This window comes from Caenorhabditis briggsae, assembly GCF_000004555.2.
Source record: "Caenorhabditis briggsae complete genome, chrX, whole genome shotgun sequence".
Classification (NCBI taxonomy): Eukaryota; Metazoa; Nematoda; class Chromadorea; order Rhabditida; family Rhabditidae; genus Caenorhabditis; species Caenorhabditis briggsae.
Window position 1 is genome coordinate 3,728,145 of NC_013491.2, and position 14,186 is coordinate 3,742,330.

Here is a 14,186-nt window from a genome sequence, read left to right on the forward strand (position 1 = left end):
TCATGCTCACACAATTTATGCCAAAAAATATCGATTTTTGGCACTTGGCTTCTTTGAATTCGTTGTCCTCGGCGGCCGGTATGGTGAGGGGCATACTGGTTTTTGTGATTTTTATTTGCGTATGGATTGCCTGGATTGTTTGAAATAGAATCCTGCGACATACAAAGTCAATTTTTCAAATGCCGTACCATTTCTTAAAATCATCATCTTGAAATGAAAATTTCAAAACTTCGGAAAAACGCGCCCAACAATAATACAATGAGAAAAAATAATTTTGAACTTTGTGCTCAATGTGCTGTAGACCATCAAAATATATAAGTTTGTCGCTTTCGATTATCACACGTTAACACGATATTTGTCTTTAGTTTACTCTTTTTTTCAGGGTAGTTCTCCTCAACGGTTACCCATTTTTGGGTCCACAGGGTGCCGTGATTCCACGGATGACATGATTGTGTAGCATCTGATGGTACATAATTTTCGTTTTAAAGAAAGTTTGCAAATTGATTCGTTTCAGAACTACTCCGTAAGGGCTCCTGTTGTTCGAAAGACTTCTAATGTCGTCTGCAAAAATTTCCTACAAGTGAGTTTTAAAGATATATATGAAGATCTACCCAAATAATTAAGTGATGTATCCAATTGTAACCCGAATATATTTCAGGAACCTGCTTTCGGTCAAATCACATATGGTGAAGAACCAATTTACCAACAAAGACGACTTTCTGGAAAATTGAAACAAATATAAGGAGTCGGTTCAAGTTCAATCTGGATATGGGGCGAGTATTTTTTTTTAGCTCCAGATAAGGAACCTGAATCTGCAACCTGATGTTCTAATGGAAGAAGAAAACCAGGATCTCCCTGGTCCAGGACCGGCCACGCTCCAGATGAGGATGCTTCTGAACTTTCAGGTAAGCATTATTATTAAAATTAAATTTTTTTGGATTCAAAAAAATTCAACTCCAATATGATAGTTCAAAAAAGTAATGACTCAATTTGTGATAACATTAAACTTTGAGCTCAATTTTCTCTGCTCTTTCAAAAGATATCAAAAATCTGCAAAAAAAAAAATTGATAAATTATTTATCATCTCATCACCAATATTTAATCAATTGCTACATTTTTGATATCTCTCATAAGAACCAAGATAATCGAGCTCAAAGTAACCTTTCCTGTCAGAAACCAAGTAGTCAAATTTGAATCCTTACATCTACTTTTCTGTAGAAGATATCAAAAAGTGGTCAACTGACAAAATCTTCATCATAATATCATCAATATTTAAATAGTTGACACATTTTTGGTATCTCTTATAGGAACCAAGAAAATCAAGCTCAAATTGAAAGAATCTTAAGGACAATCAAAATCCGTAGAATCAGTAGGCCTTCTTGACATTCATTGAAGGTTTATTTTATTCTCCACTTTTTTCTGATTATGTTGATACAAAACCAAATATCTAGCACAGTTTTGAAGCGAGTTATAACTGAATTTGTTCTGGGGACGCGGTCAGCCAGAGGTAATATAGCGGAGGAGCGTCGATCCTCTTCTGTCGCTGAAACAAAAACTTCAAAAATTGAATGCTAACATGGCCTTATCATAGTGTTTATCAGAAGGCTTTCAAAATATCAAGAATTCACTTTTCGGAGTGTCAATTCTTCCAATCTGTTCCTTTTGACCCCGCTACTCTCTTTAACTACATTGACGTTTATGGAGTTATCCTTGCACTCTTTAATATCTTCGAATAATTTGTTTCCTGTCAAGGACAGAAGGGGCTCTTTCGACATCTCCAAATGTACTCCTGGGAAGGTCAATCGTTCCAATCTGTTCCTCTAATCCCATCTATTCTCATTGCATACAATCTCCCCCTTTTCGCACTTTCTAGCCCCATGTAATAAGTTTTTTGTCAAAGTCGATGAGACACTAGAATTCTCCTTTTCACCCGTTCTCTATTCCCGCGCACCCACCTGGTCGTCTGTACTAACCACGCCTACCTTGAATCTTTGCGCGTTGGTGAAAATCAATCATTGTCTTCGCTTGGAAACCTGACTGAATGGTAGCCACAATATTCCGGGGGCATTTCCGTTGACTCTTTTGAATGAGTGGAGTCGGAAATGTTCCCCTTATTTTTTGAAAATTATTCTTATTTTCTATTTACTCAGAGTCTTTCAAAAACCCTTGTGAATGGATTTTGGAAGATTCTTTTTGATTTTTCTGATGATTTCTATTCTACACGCAAACCCAAATAAATGGTAGGTATCATTTTTGAGCTAAAAATGTTATTTCAAGTTTAAAAAAAAATTACCCAAATACGAGAAATTGATAAGAACTGAACTCAGTTACAACTCAATTTTTGGCTTAGTTATCAGATTTTGGCCTTTTTTCTGTAGACGATAGCCGACCGGGACGATCGATCGATCGGCGCGTCATCATGCCGAGTTTTTGCGTACCCAGAACTTTATTTTCCGGCGCATTTTTTTAATTTTGTGAAAACACTCACTGGCGTTAGCCGATTTTCGATCAACCAAAATGAAACGTTTTCTCACCGGAAGATACAGTAAAACCTTTAATGGAAAGGTCCCCAAATTGTCAACTTTGAGCTCAAATATCTAGATTTTTGTGAAAGATATCAAAAGTGAGTCAAATGACAAAAAACGTCTGATATTGGAATGAACAATTTATCAGTTGACACCTCCTTCATATCTTTGACATAAAACGAAAAAAATTAGCTCGAAGTTGAAAGTTAGAGATCCCCTCTAATACAGGTTTTACGGCAGTCAACTTCGAAGCGATATATCTCAGTTTCTGTAGCAGATATCAAAAAGTTTTCAACTAATGAAGCATTTATCATAATATCACTCCAGATGAGGAACCTGAATCTCCAACCTAATGTTCCAATGGAAGAAGGAAACCAGGATCTCCTTGGTCTAGCGGCGGCAACCCTCGAAATGAACCTTCAGGTAAACATCATTATTGAAATTGAAATGTTTTTTGAATTCAATAAAATTTCCTCATTTCAATAGCTTAAAAATTAAGCAATGTGGCTCAATTTAGGATAGCGTACCGTATGTGCTCTAATCCAAACTGCGAGCTCAACTATCTCGATTCCTGTTTGAGATTTCAAAAATCTGTTAATAAGCAAAATCGCTATCATAACATCACCAATATTTTATCAGTTGACAAAATTTCGATATTCCTCATAGGACCCTAGATGATTGAGCACAAAGTTGCAAACTAGGAAACAAGAGACTTTTCCCGTCAGGAACCAATTAGTCAACTTTGAAGCGATATATCTCAGTTTCTGTGGCGGATATCAAAAAATTTTTAATTAATAAAGCATTCATCATAATATCACCAATATTATATCAGTTGACACATTTTTGATATCTCTCAGAGGAACTGAGATAATTGAGCTCAAAGTATAAAAAAGGCTTTTTGGGAACGCTTTTTAAATGTCTATTCTATTTTTTATATTTTTTCATTATTTTGGTGCAAAAACCAAAATTCTAGCACAATTTGGGAGCGTGTTATGCCTAAATATTTTCTTTGGTGAGCCGGAGGTGATAACAGGAAGAAACTGTCGCGCCCGCCGCTTATCACCTTCAGCTGGCCGCGTCTCCAAAACAGAAAAGGATGTAACTCGCTTCCAAATTGTGCTAGAAACTTTTGGTTTTTGTACCAAAATATGCTAAAAGTTTCACTCTTCGTTATGTTGTAGTTTGGAGTATGCTGAGCTTATTGAGGCTTCTGAGAATGAGCTCAAAAAATCTCATTTTTGCTGAAAATTAGTTTCCACGTTTCTTTGAATACACTGATTTTCAAAATTTTCAGATGGCAGCTCAAGTCGAGGAAGAAGAGATGGAACTGGACGATGAAGAAGAAGCTCATGGAATTGAAGAAGTCGCAGCTCCAGAAGAAAATGTCGCTTGCTGTTCTTGTCCTCTTCAGAGCCGGTACAACGTCCCAAACAGAGAATGCTCAGGAGGAGAGAAATGCCAAAACGAGAGCAGAATCCCACCAAATGCAGATTTCATGGGGCTTATCGAACCAAGTAGTAATGGAAGTGACTACTGCATGGAGTGTTTCGCCGTGGAAGACCGAAAAATCCAGAAGGAGCGCTATATGAAGAAGAAGAATGAGAATGACAAGTTTGAAGAAGTGTTGAGATGCTCAAGATGTATGAAATTGTGGCACATATGCTGCTCCTTTCACATGAAAAGATCCAATGGGTTCAAATGCAAGTTCTGCGTGAAAAATGAGGCTCCGAAGATCTTGGATGCTGGAAAGGGACGATGTCGAATTGTCACGATGATGGAGGACAAGCTGAATGCGATTCTGGAGGAGCAACAAGGAAAAGTATGTAGAAGAGATTGGCTATAAGACTCGGACCATCGCAGTCTTCCAAAAGCAGAATGGAACTGATCAGATATTCTTCATGCTCTACACCCACGAATACAAGAATCCAGCTAATCAGAAGTCTTGGTTCGCGATCGACTACCTGGATTCTGTGAAGTACTTGGAGGCCGACCGTCGGAAGCAGATCAACCAGGAAATTCTTTCACATAAATTCTTTGTTTTTTAAACCTCATTCATGAACAAAATAACTTTTTACAAAATAAAATAAATATCAAAAAATAATAATTTCATCTTTTTAAAACCAAAAAAGTTCTGAACTTTCATCTTGGAGGACATCTAGCCATCATTTTCAGCATCCATCCTGGCTCGTGCCTCTGAAATTGGTCTAAATTGGTCTAAATTTAAATTGGTCTAAATTTGAAAACGTTTTAGAGAAAACTTTTTGACCTGCAAATTTTGATCTACTGGTTGTTGCGGTGGCGGTCTATTTTTTCTTTTTCTTTTTTTTCCAAATTTTTTTCTTCATTTTTTCTTTCTTTTTGTTATCCTTTTTTATTTGTTGCTGGGTTTTTTGCAATTTGTGTTGTTTTATGGGTAAAAAATGACGGCGAATCGATTAAAATAGGTTTCAATACACTTTTCTGGTCACAAAATTTCTAAACTTTTGAAAACTTTAAACTTTAAAATCTTCTTTCTGATTTTTGAGCCCTCTTCAATATGAAAAAAGTTCCAATTATCGAATATCGTTCTCAACTATTGGTTTTCTATGCCAGGTACATGATGTGTGCACTTAGAACCGCGAGCTAAACTCCCCATGTAATATCATCCTATAATAATAAAACAATTGTCGCTCCTGGTACTTTAATGGTTTTCGAGTTCAAAATTCTTTCAGTTTTATTTTGTCTGACACCGGAACCTCTTCACAAAACGGCTTTAGCCAGACTGCATGGAGAACTGTCGTATCTGAAACTGGGTCCCGATGCTTCAAGGTGATATGGTCGTAGGCGCAATATGGAGTTTCATGCCAACTGCACCAGCTAAAAACGCAAAAGACTACAGATCCAAAAAGGTAAAAATTGATTTTCCAATGCAATTTTAAATAATGTTATTTTAGGTGTACGGTTTGGATTTCGACCTGGTACATACAACGAATGGACTTGAGAGAGGCTGAGCTTTGACGTTCTCGATGCATTTGTCCTTCCACAATACGAAATTGTCAGTTCAAACGCCACATTCACTGGAATCACGGAGAAAGACCTATCACTCGATCCGCCTAAATGTTATTGATAGCAGTTTGTGAGTTTTTTTGTCAGAAGCTGTATAAAAATGAAAAAATTTCAGACCCCGAAGCCAGTGTATCAGTGTTGTGTTCTTGATCCTCTTCCTCTTCATCGAAAACCTGCAATGTCTCAGAAATTCACAATTTTCTGTTCACCCTCTTATGTTATCCAAATTTTCTTTACTTATCTCTTAAAAAATATACGTATTGTTCGAATTATGTTCGTTCTGCTTTATTGTTGGATATAAGAAATGTTTATTTCAACTTTAGAGGGCAGTCTTCCACCATGGGGCGGGAATTTGACAAAAATATTGCACATATAAAAAAGATAAAAGCAAAAAAGTGTCAAAATGCAAACGGTGTCTGGAGAGGGAGCAAAGGAATGTTGTCTCGAATGGGAAACAAAGAAAAAATGATTCATAATGAAAAAAAAATTTGAAAGAAACAAAAAAAAAGAAAGAAATTTGAATTTGAAAAAGCATTCAAGGGAGTACAAACTTGGATATTGTTCTAATGAACAGGGAACAGGGAAATGTTGCCTCGATAGTTCTAAGAGATTCAGTTAGCTCTTTAGCTGTAGTTGGTATTGTAGAACATACATATTGTTGCTGCTACTTTGTAGGAATATTTTCTCTCGCAGAATTTAAGAAATTTTAAATCCACACTTTGAAAAAGTCAAAATTGTTTTTTTTTTTCATTTCATGTGCTCGAAGAGCAGCAACCATTTTTGGAGCATTTACTATCAACTTCTTTGGGTACATTTTTGCAGAACTATCTCTTTTCACAAAGTCTGAGAAATTCCAATCACAAAATTCCAAAAAAAATCAGAATTATTTTTTTGAAATTTATTTCGTGCTCGCGGAGCAAAAATCATTTTTTCAGCAAATACGATACATATTTTTAATAAAAATTTGTGGAGACATCTTCATTCATAAAATTTAAAATATTCGAATTCTATGTAAAATTTAAAAATATTATTTTTTTTGTGCTCGCGGAGCATTAACAATGTGCGAAAAACATTTTTGTTCACGACATATTTGGAATCAGTTTTAAATTTCAAACAGAGCAGAACAAAATATTTGAAAACGACGCGATTTTAGAGAAAAAATTTTGATCTGCAAAATTTGATCTACTGGTTGTTGCAGTGGCGGTCAATTTTTGCTTTTTCTTTTTTCCAACGTTTTTCCTTCGTTTTTTTTTTTTTTTCTTTTTGCCTTTTTTTCTTTGCTGTGTTTTTTTTGCAATTTGTGTTACTCTAGGGGTAAAAATAACGGCGAATCGTTCGAAATAAGTTTCAGTACTATTTTCTCCTTAAAAATGATGATAATTTCAAAATTTAAAAAAATAGCGCGACATCAAATCAATTTGATGCTTTCGATTATCATTCGTTGACATGATATTTGTCTGCAATTTACTCTTTATTTCAGGATACACATAAACTGTCTCCACAATGGTTTCCTATTTTCGGGTTCACACAGCGCCGGGATTCCACAGATAAGGGATGTGTCATAAGGGACTTTGAAGCTGCTGGTGGTACTTAATTTTACTTTTATATATTTTTTGCATATCGATTCGTTTTAGATCCACTCCGAAAGTACTCCCGTTGCTCGAAGGACTTCTTTCCAATGGATGCTCGGAGTTCGATCCACCTAAATGTGATCGATACCGAGCGATGGCTCCCCAAAAATGTGTTTATCACCATCGAAAGAAGTTCACGCGAAACAAAGCTTTGTTCACACATGCTGCTCAGCACATCCAAGCACGTCTTCAAGGTGGCGTGGTCGTAAACACAGATCCGCTAGAATTGGAAGGATCTATCAGCAGCAATCACCTTCGAAGCATGCCGTCTTCAAACGTTCCAATTACAATTTGGAAACTCTTTTCGTCGGCCATTCGCTGGAATCGGATCTCTTCATCTTCACCATCCACCCAAATCATCAGGTATACTTGGACATAGAAAGGCTGATCAAGTGGTATCGAGGAGTTCTGGACGAAGGAGTTGAAAAACAGAGGATCAAAAAGTATCAAGATTTTGGAGAGAAGAAGATCAAGAGAATCGAGGACCTGCCACTGTTCGCAGACTCATTGTGGTCCAAGAAAATGAAGGAAGTGGTGGACCGATCGGATACTGATAAGAAACTATTCAACGAAGACATGGTCCATCATTTTGGAGAGCACCAGAAGGACAACTTCTTTATCGATTTGGCAGGCGGATGTGCGTTGGAAGAAGATGACACACCGACCACCAGCCACGCCTGGATCCTGGATAGCCTGACTTTTTTGGAGCACTGCCGGAAGCACAATTGGGAAATTGGAGAACCAGCGAGGGCCAGATTATCAAGTGTGGCTATGATGAAGAAGTTGGAGAAGGTTCGGTAAAGTGAGTTTTATGTCAAATGTACTTTTCGAAACTAATTTTTTTCAGATTGCTCCAGAAATCTTTGGCGTTGTCCTCAACATCCAGAAGTGTCTTCTCATCGTCCATCGTTTGCTGCTTCAATCCATCATCTTCTTCAACATCTGCTCGTCTTCGTTTTTTTCGTCCTGTCTCCTTCCAATCAGTCTGAAATTTGCCGAATCCTTCTGAAAGTGCAGTATCCAAGCTGTCTTCTGTCTTCAGAACCTCCCGAAAATCGCCCACGTCTGTGGTTTTCAAATTCATATCCTGCAGTCTTGGCATTTTCCGTTCCTACCGGTTTCCAGTATTTTTTCCCACTGATTCTTCCAAAATTTCTCCGGTATTTTCAATTTTGCAGCTTTCCATATTCAAGTTGTATTAATCCCTCTTGTACATCTATTTTTTTCCGTTTTTTATGATTTTCTGGACTGGTCTAGATCCGAGTCCCAATTTTGTAGTTTTCAAATTTCCCGTTCTCTCATGTCAATTCCTTTCTTTCATTTATTTTTTCTACTTTCTAGATTCTTGTAGGTTTCCCAAAAATCCCTTTTGTTGATTTATTTCCGAAAAACTCATGATTGTTTTTTTCTCTCTGAAAGTCTATCCACTTTCATCTGTTCTTTATCGAAATTACTCACATTTCCAATATGTTTATTTATTGTTCTTCCTCCCATTTTTACACAAATTCTTTGTTTTTTCAACCCCATTTATAAACCAAAATAACTTTTTACAAAATAAAATAAATATGAAAAAAAATAATAATTTCAGCACAAAAAGTGGGGAAAAAAAATCCAAAGTTGGTTTTTTTAGAATCAGAATTTTATGAATTTTGTGAGTTAAGATTTCCTAGTGTCATCGAAAAAATCTATCGCATTTGCTATACAAATAAATGTTCCTCCGCGAGCATAAAACATGGAAAAAATATAATCATTTTGATTTTTTTTGTTATTCAAATTTTTCAAACATTTTTTGTAAAGATATCTCCGCGAAAATGTACCGGTAAAATTGATCGGAAGTTCTCAAAATATGGGTGTTGCTCCGCGAACACAAAACAATGGGAAAAAATAAAAATTTGACTTTTTTGGTGTAGAATTTTAATTTTTCAAATTTGTGAGTGTAGATTTTTCCACAATGTTTCATTTAAAGCAAGCATCGCATTTGCTCAGAAAGTGTTTGTTGGTCCGCGAAAACAAAGTGTAAACCCCAAATTTGATTTTTTTTTGGTTAGATTTTTGTGGATAAATTGTTATGAGGGTTGTGTTTTTCAGAATGTTTATATAAGTTGAGTTATTAGCCCTTTGATTCTTACCAAATCTGAATATTTATTCATTTTCTCCCCGGAGGCCGATAGCCGCTTCATTGAATAGCAAGTCTTCTCTCATTCGTTCTGAAATTTTTGTATCCCCTATTTATTCAATAAAGACTTGACTGGAAATTTTTATCGGAAGTTTGTGCCAAAACTTTCTGAAACAAAAACTTCAAAAATTGAATGCTACCATGACCGTTTTATAGTGTTTATCAGAAGGCTTTCAAAATATCAAGATTTTACTTCTCGGAGTGTCAATTCTTCCAATCTGTTTCTTTCGACCCCGCTACTCTCTTCAACTACATTGACGTTTATGGAGTTATCCTTGTACACTTTAATATCTTCGAATAATTTGTTTCCTGTCAAGGACAGAAGGGGCTCTTTCGACATCTCCAAATGTACTCCTGGGAAGGTCAATCGTTCCAATCTGTTCCTCTAATCCTATCTAGTCTCATTGCATACAATCTGCCTCTCTTCGCACTCTCTAATCCCATGTAATAAGTTTTTTGTCAAGGTCGATGAGACACTAGAACACTCCTTCTCACACGTTCTCTATTCCCGCGCACCCACCTGGTCGTCTGTACTAACCACGCCTACCTTGAATCTCTGCGTCTCTCATTTACCTTTAGTACTCTGGTCGTTTGCTGGTCAGAGCAGGCGCGTTGGTGAAAATCAATCATTGTCTTTGCTAGGCAACTTAACTAAATAGTAGCCACAATATTCTGAGGGTATTTCCGTTGACTCTTTTAAATGAATGGAGTCGGAAATGTTCCCCTTATTTTTCTGAAAATTCCACTTATTCTCTATTTACTCAGAGTCTTTCAAAAATCCTTGTGAATGGATTTTGAAGGATTCTTTTTGATTTTTCTGATAATTTTCATTCTACGCGCCAACCCAAATAAATGGTAAGTATTATTTTTGAGCTAAAAATGTATTCCCAAGTTCCTTTGAATACACTGATTTTCATAATAACCATTGGCAGGATTTTTAATTTTGCCAAATTTTCAGTTGGAAGCTGCTCAGGCCAATGTGGAAGAGGTGGAGATGGAGCAAGAGGAGAAGCTCAAGGAGCTGACGCACAAAAACAAATCGGCTACCCTAGAGATGAGGAAAAAGAACCTTCAGGTAAGCATAATAAAAATTTGCTTCTAGATTCAAAACATTTCATTCCAATACGATAGTTTTCAAATGAACCAAGCTAAAGCTCAATTTAGGATAGCATACCGTATTTACTCCATTAGAAGCTCACCAGCCAAAATTATTAAACTTTGAGCTCAATTATTTAGTTTTTTATAAAAGATTTGCAAAAATTTGCCGACTGATAAAGTGTTTATCATGTTATTATCAATATTTTATTTGTTGACAACTTTTTGATTCAACTTATAGAAAGCGAAATAATTGATCTCAAAGTTGCTAACTAGGTAACTTGGGCTCAAAGTAACCTTTCCTGTCAGTAACCAAGTAGTCAATTGTGAGTCCACATATCTCATTTTCTGTAACTGATAGCAAAAAGTGAATAACTGATAAAATATTTGTCATAATATCACCAATGTTTTATTAGTTGATACATTTTTGATATCTCTCATGGAGTCCGAGATAATTGAGCTCAAAGTATAGGGTGGGCTTCTTCGGAAAAATTGTTTAGATGTCTATTCTATTTTCCATATTATCTGATCACTTTAGTTCAAAACCAAATCTCTATCACTATTTTGAAACGAGTTATGCCTAAATTTGTTTGTGGGACGCAATGCGCTAGAGGTGATATAGCGGAGGACGCGACAGTCACCTTCTGTCGCGCCCGCCGCTGATCACCTCTAGCTGGCCGCGTTTCCATAACAGATATGGCTGTAACTCGCTTTGAGATTGAGCTAGAAACTTTTGGTTTTTGTACCAAAATATGCAGAAAGTTTCACTTTTTGTTATGTTGTAGTTTGGAGTATGCTGAGCTCATTGAAGCTTCTGAGAATGAGTTCAAAAAATCTCATTTTCACTGAAAATTAGTTTCCAAGCTTCTTTGATTACAAAGAAGCTTGGAAATTTTTACATTGACAGGATTTCTAATTTTCCAAATTTTCAGATGGCAGCTCAAATCGAGGAAGAAGAAATGGAACTGGACGATGAAGAAGCAGCTCATGGAGCTGAAGATGTTGAAGAAGTCACCTGCTGCTCCCGCGAACTTTGTGCTCGGTACAACGTCCCAAACAAGCTCTGCGCAGAAGAATCCAAGTGCCAAAACGAGGCGAGAATCTCACCGAATGATGAATTCATGGGGTTGACCAAGCCAAGCAGTAATGGAAGAGAATACTGCATGCAGTGCTTCGCTGTGAACCCAAGAATCCAGAAGAAGCTCTATATGAAGAAGACGAATCAACAAGAGAAGTTCGAAAAAGTTCTGAAATGCACAGGATGTCAAAAATTGTGACACCTATGCTGCTCCTTTCACTTCGATAGGTCCAATTCGTTCAAATGCAAGTTATGCGTGGAAAAAGATGCCCCAAAGTTTTTAGATGCTCAGAAAGGACGCTCAAGATTAGTTACTACGATGGAAGAGAAGCTCAATTCGATTCTGAAGGAGCAACAATCAACCAGGAAATTTTTTCACCTAAATTCTTTGTTTTTAAACCTCGTTTATGACCAAAATAACTTTTTACAAAATAAAATAAATATCAAAAAATAATAATTTCATCTTTTTAAAACCAAAAAAGTTCTGAACTTCCATCTTGGAGGACATCTAGCCATCATTTTCAGCATCCATCCTGGCTCGTGCCTCTGAAATTGGTCTTCTGGCTTTCTGATTTCGTGATAGAAGACGAGAAGTTTTTTGGTATTCGAAAAAGGGGAGGATACAGCTGAAAAAAAATAAATCTAGGAACCTAGGAATTTACAGTTAGTAATCGAGGAATCTAGGAATCTAGAAATCTGGAAATCTAGAAATCGAGACATATAGGAATCAAGGAATCTAAAAATCTAGGAATCTAGAAGACTTGAAGTTCGTGATACTTGATATTGAAGAAGGCTCAAAAATCTGAAAGCAGATACTGTTTATTTCCAAGCATGTCTGAATTCCTGGGTGGATATTGAAGATGAAATCATCTCCTTTGTGTGGAGAACCTGCCCAGATATAGCCATTGAAAAGTCAGAGAGTCTTTGCGAACTCAAAATAAAAGAGTACGATTTCCGAGTAGAGCTTCCGAAGATCGAGGAATTCGTCAACTGCTAAATAATACCAAAGCAATAAAAAATTTCACTCAACTTTATACGGTCAAGGGGCGGGGCTTATTTTTGAACTTCTATTATTGAAGTACATTTTTTTTGGAAAAAAAAATTGTTCGAGAGATTTTTGTCGAAATTTCTTGGACAATTTCTAGAAAAAAGCATTTTTCCGATAAAATTTTTCCGAGGTGACAAACTATTGTGTGTATTTTCAGTGAAACTTTGTGAAAATATGTTTCTTCACAAATTCTAGCTCTACACCAAAAAAAAACAAATTTGGTGTTTTTTTTCATTTTTTGTGCTTGCGGAGCAACAATTACTTTCTAAGAAAATGCGATGCATATTTTCGATGCCACTCTGTAGAAATATTTTTGCGCAAAATTTGAGAAATTGTAAATCTACTCTTTAGAAAAAGTCAAATTTTGTCTTTTTTCATTTCATGTGCTCGAGGAGCAGCAAACATATTTGCAGCATTTACTATCAACGTCTGAAGGCACGTCTTTGCAGAACTACTACGTTTATACGATAAGAAGCTGGACTCCGAAGAAGAGGAATATTGGACCATCGCATCTTTAATCATGGACCTGGAGAAGGTGATCACAAAGCAACCATCATCGCTCACTGCGCAGAAAAACAGACACAAAGGAAGGTGGCGGCGACAATGTCACCAAAGACAAACAGGAGTCGACCCAACATCTGCAAGCGACGGTCGCGAGAGGAGAGACACGGCGGTATGAGTCAGCACAGTCTCCCCCACTTACAAAGGAATCCTTCGTGCCAACGCTAAAAGCAAAATCCTACAACGAGGGAACGAGGGACTGGCAGAATTTAACTATCATGATCGATAGTGGAGCGGAACTCATCTACGTTTCCAAAGAGTTGGCCAGAAGTCTACAACTTCCAGACAAAGGATCAGAGTCGTTCCAATTGAGGACCTCCAGTTCAGGACCATCAAAAGAAGTGTTCCGCAAGGTGGAGCTGATACTTCAGGTCACCGAAGAAAAGGATCTGAAAATGGACGTCCTTTTGGCATCTCAACTTGCAAGAAGAGTCCAGAAAGCCAAGTTGAGTCAAGACGATTTGGCCTTCGTCATCAAGAAAAAAGGGTCATAACGGATGATGAATTGGTCAACGAGGCAATGGCCGAACAGCCTCTTCTGGCCTAGAATAGAGGTGGAGAAGCCCAAGGAGGAGAAGGGGCCAAATGAGGAGGAGGAGAGGCCAAAGGAGACGTCCAGCAAGCTTCACAATGTTCTCGCAGATGCAATCGAGGAGCACGCGAACGAACAGGATGGACTCAATGTTGTAATTACTGTCATTGTAGAGTCTAACAAACGTTTATATTGAGTTAAAAAAATATGTTTCCATTACTTGTGCATACACTGTGAAAAAAAGTGTGCTTTCGAACTTTTAGATACTTTCATACATTTTGTTTAAAAATAGTAAATGTTGAAAGATTATGAAAAAACAGTTTAAACTCATGAATTTAACGGGACCGGCGAACAAATGAACTCGAGAACAAAATAAAATTAAAAAAACAATTATATGATCACACACATGAATTTGGCATCAAAGCCGGAACTCTTACTGGGACTGGCAAACTATAATACTCGGGAATCCAAAATCTTTTTTTTTTCCAAGAAATC

The 14,186-nt window shown here is 36.8% G+C and overlaps 3 protein-coding genes across 3 annotated transcripts; all 3 read left to right on the forward strand.

Moving 5' to 3' along the window:
- Positions 1–683: 683 nt before the first annotated feature.
- Positions 684–4,570, forward strand: CBG01991 (the record flags this gene model as incomplete). The annotated part of the gene is made up of 5 exons (XM_045239012.1): positions 684–686; positions 798–905; positions 2,853–2,948; positions 3,820–4,344; positions 4,415–4,570. The coding sequence occupies 5 exons, from the start codon at positions 684–686 to the stop codon at positions 4,568–4,570; spliced, it is 888 nt and encodes a 295-aa protein (XP_045091995.1).
- Positions 4,571–7,309: 2,739 nt separating this feature from the next.
- Positions 7,310–8,210, forward strand: CBG01993 (the record flags this gene model as incomplete). Its single annotated transcript, XM_045239014.1, has 2 exons — positions 7,310–7,993; positions 8,049–8,210. 2 exons carry the CDS (start codon positions 7,310–7,312, stop codon positions 8,208–8,210), a joined length of 846 nt encoding a protein of 281 aa, XP_045091996.1.
- A 2,019-nt stretch (positions 8,211–10,229) lies between these two features.
- CBG01994 lies at positions 10,230–11,749 on the forward strand (the record flags this gene model as incomplete). Its single annotated transcript, XM_002643739.2, has 3 exons — positions 10,230–10,232; positions 10,336–10,452; positions 11,405–11,749. 3 exons carry the CDS (start codon positions 10,230–10,232, stop codon positions 11,747–11,749), a joined length of 465 nt encoding a protein of 154 aa, XP_002643785.2.
- Between the last annotated feature and the right edge of the window lie 2,437 nt (positions 11,750–14,186).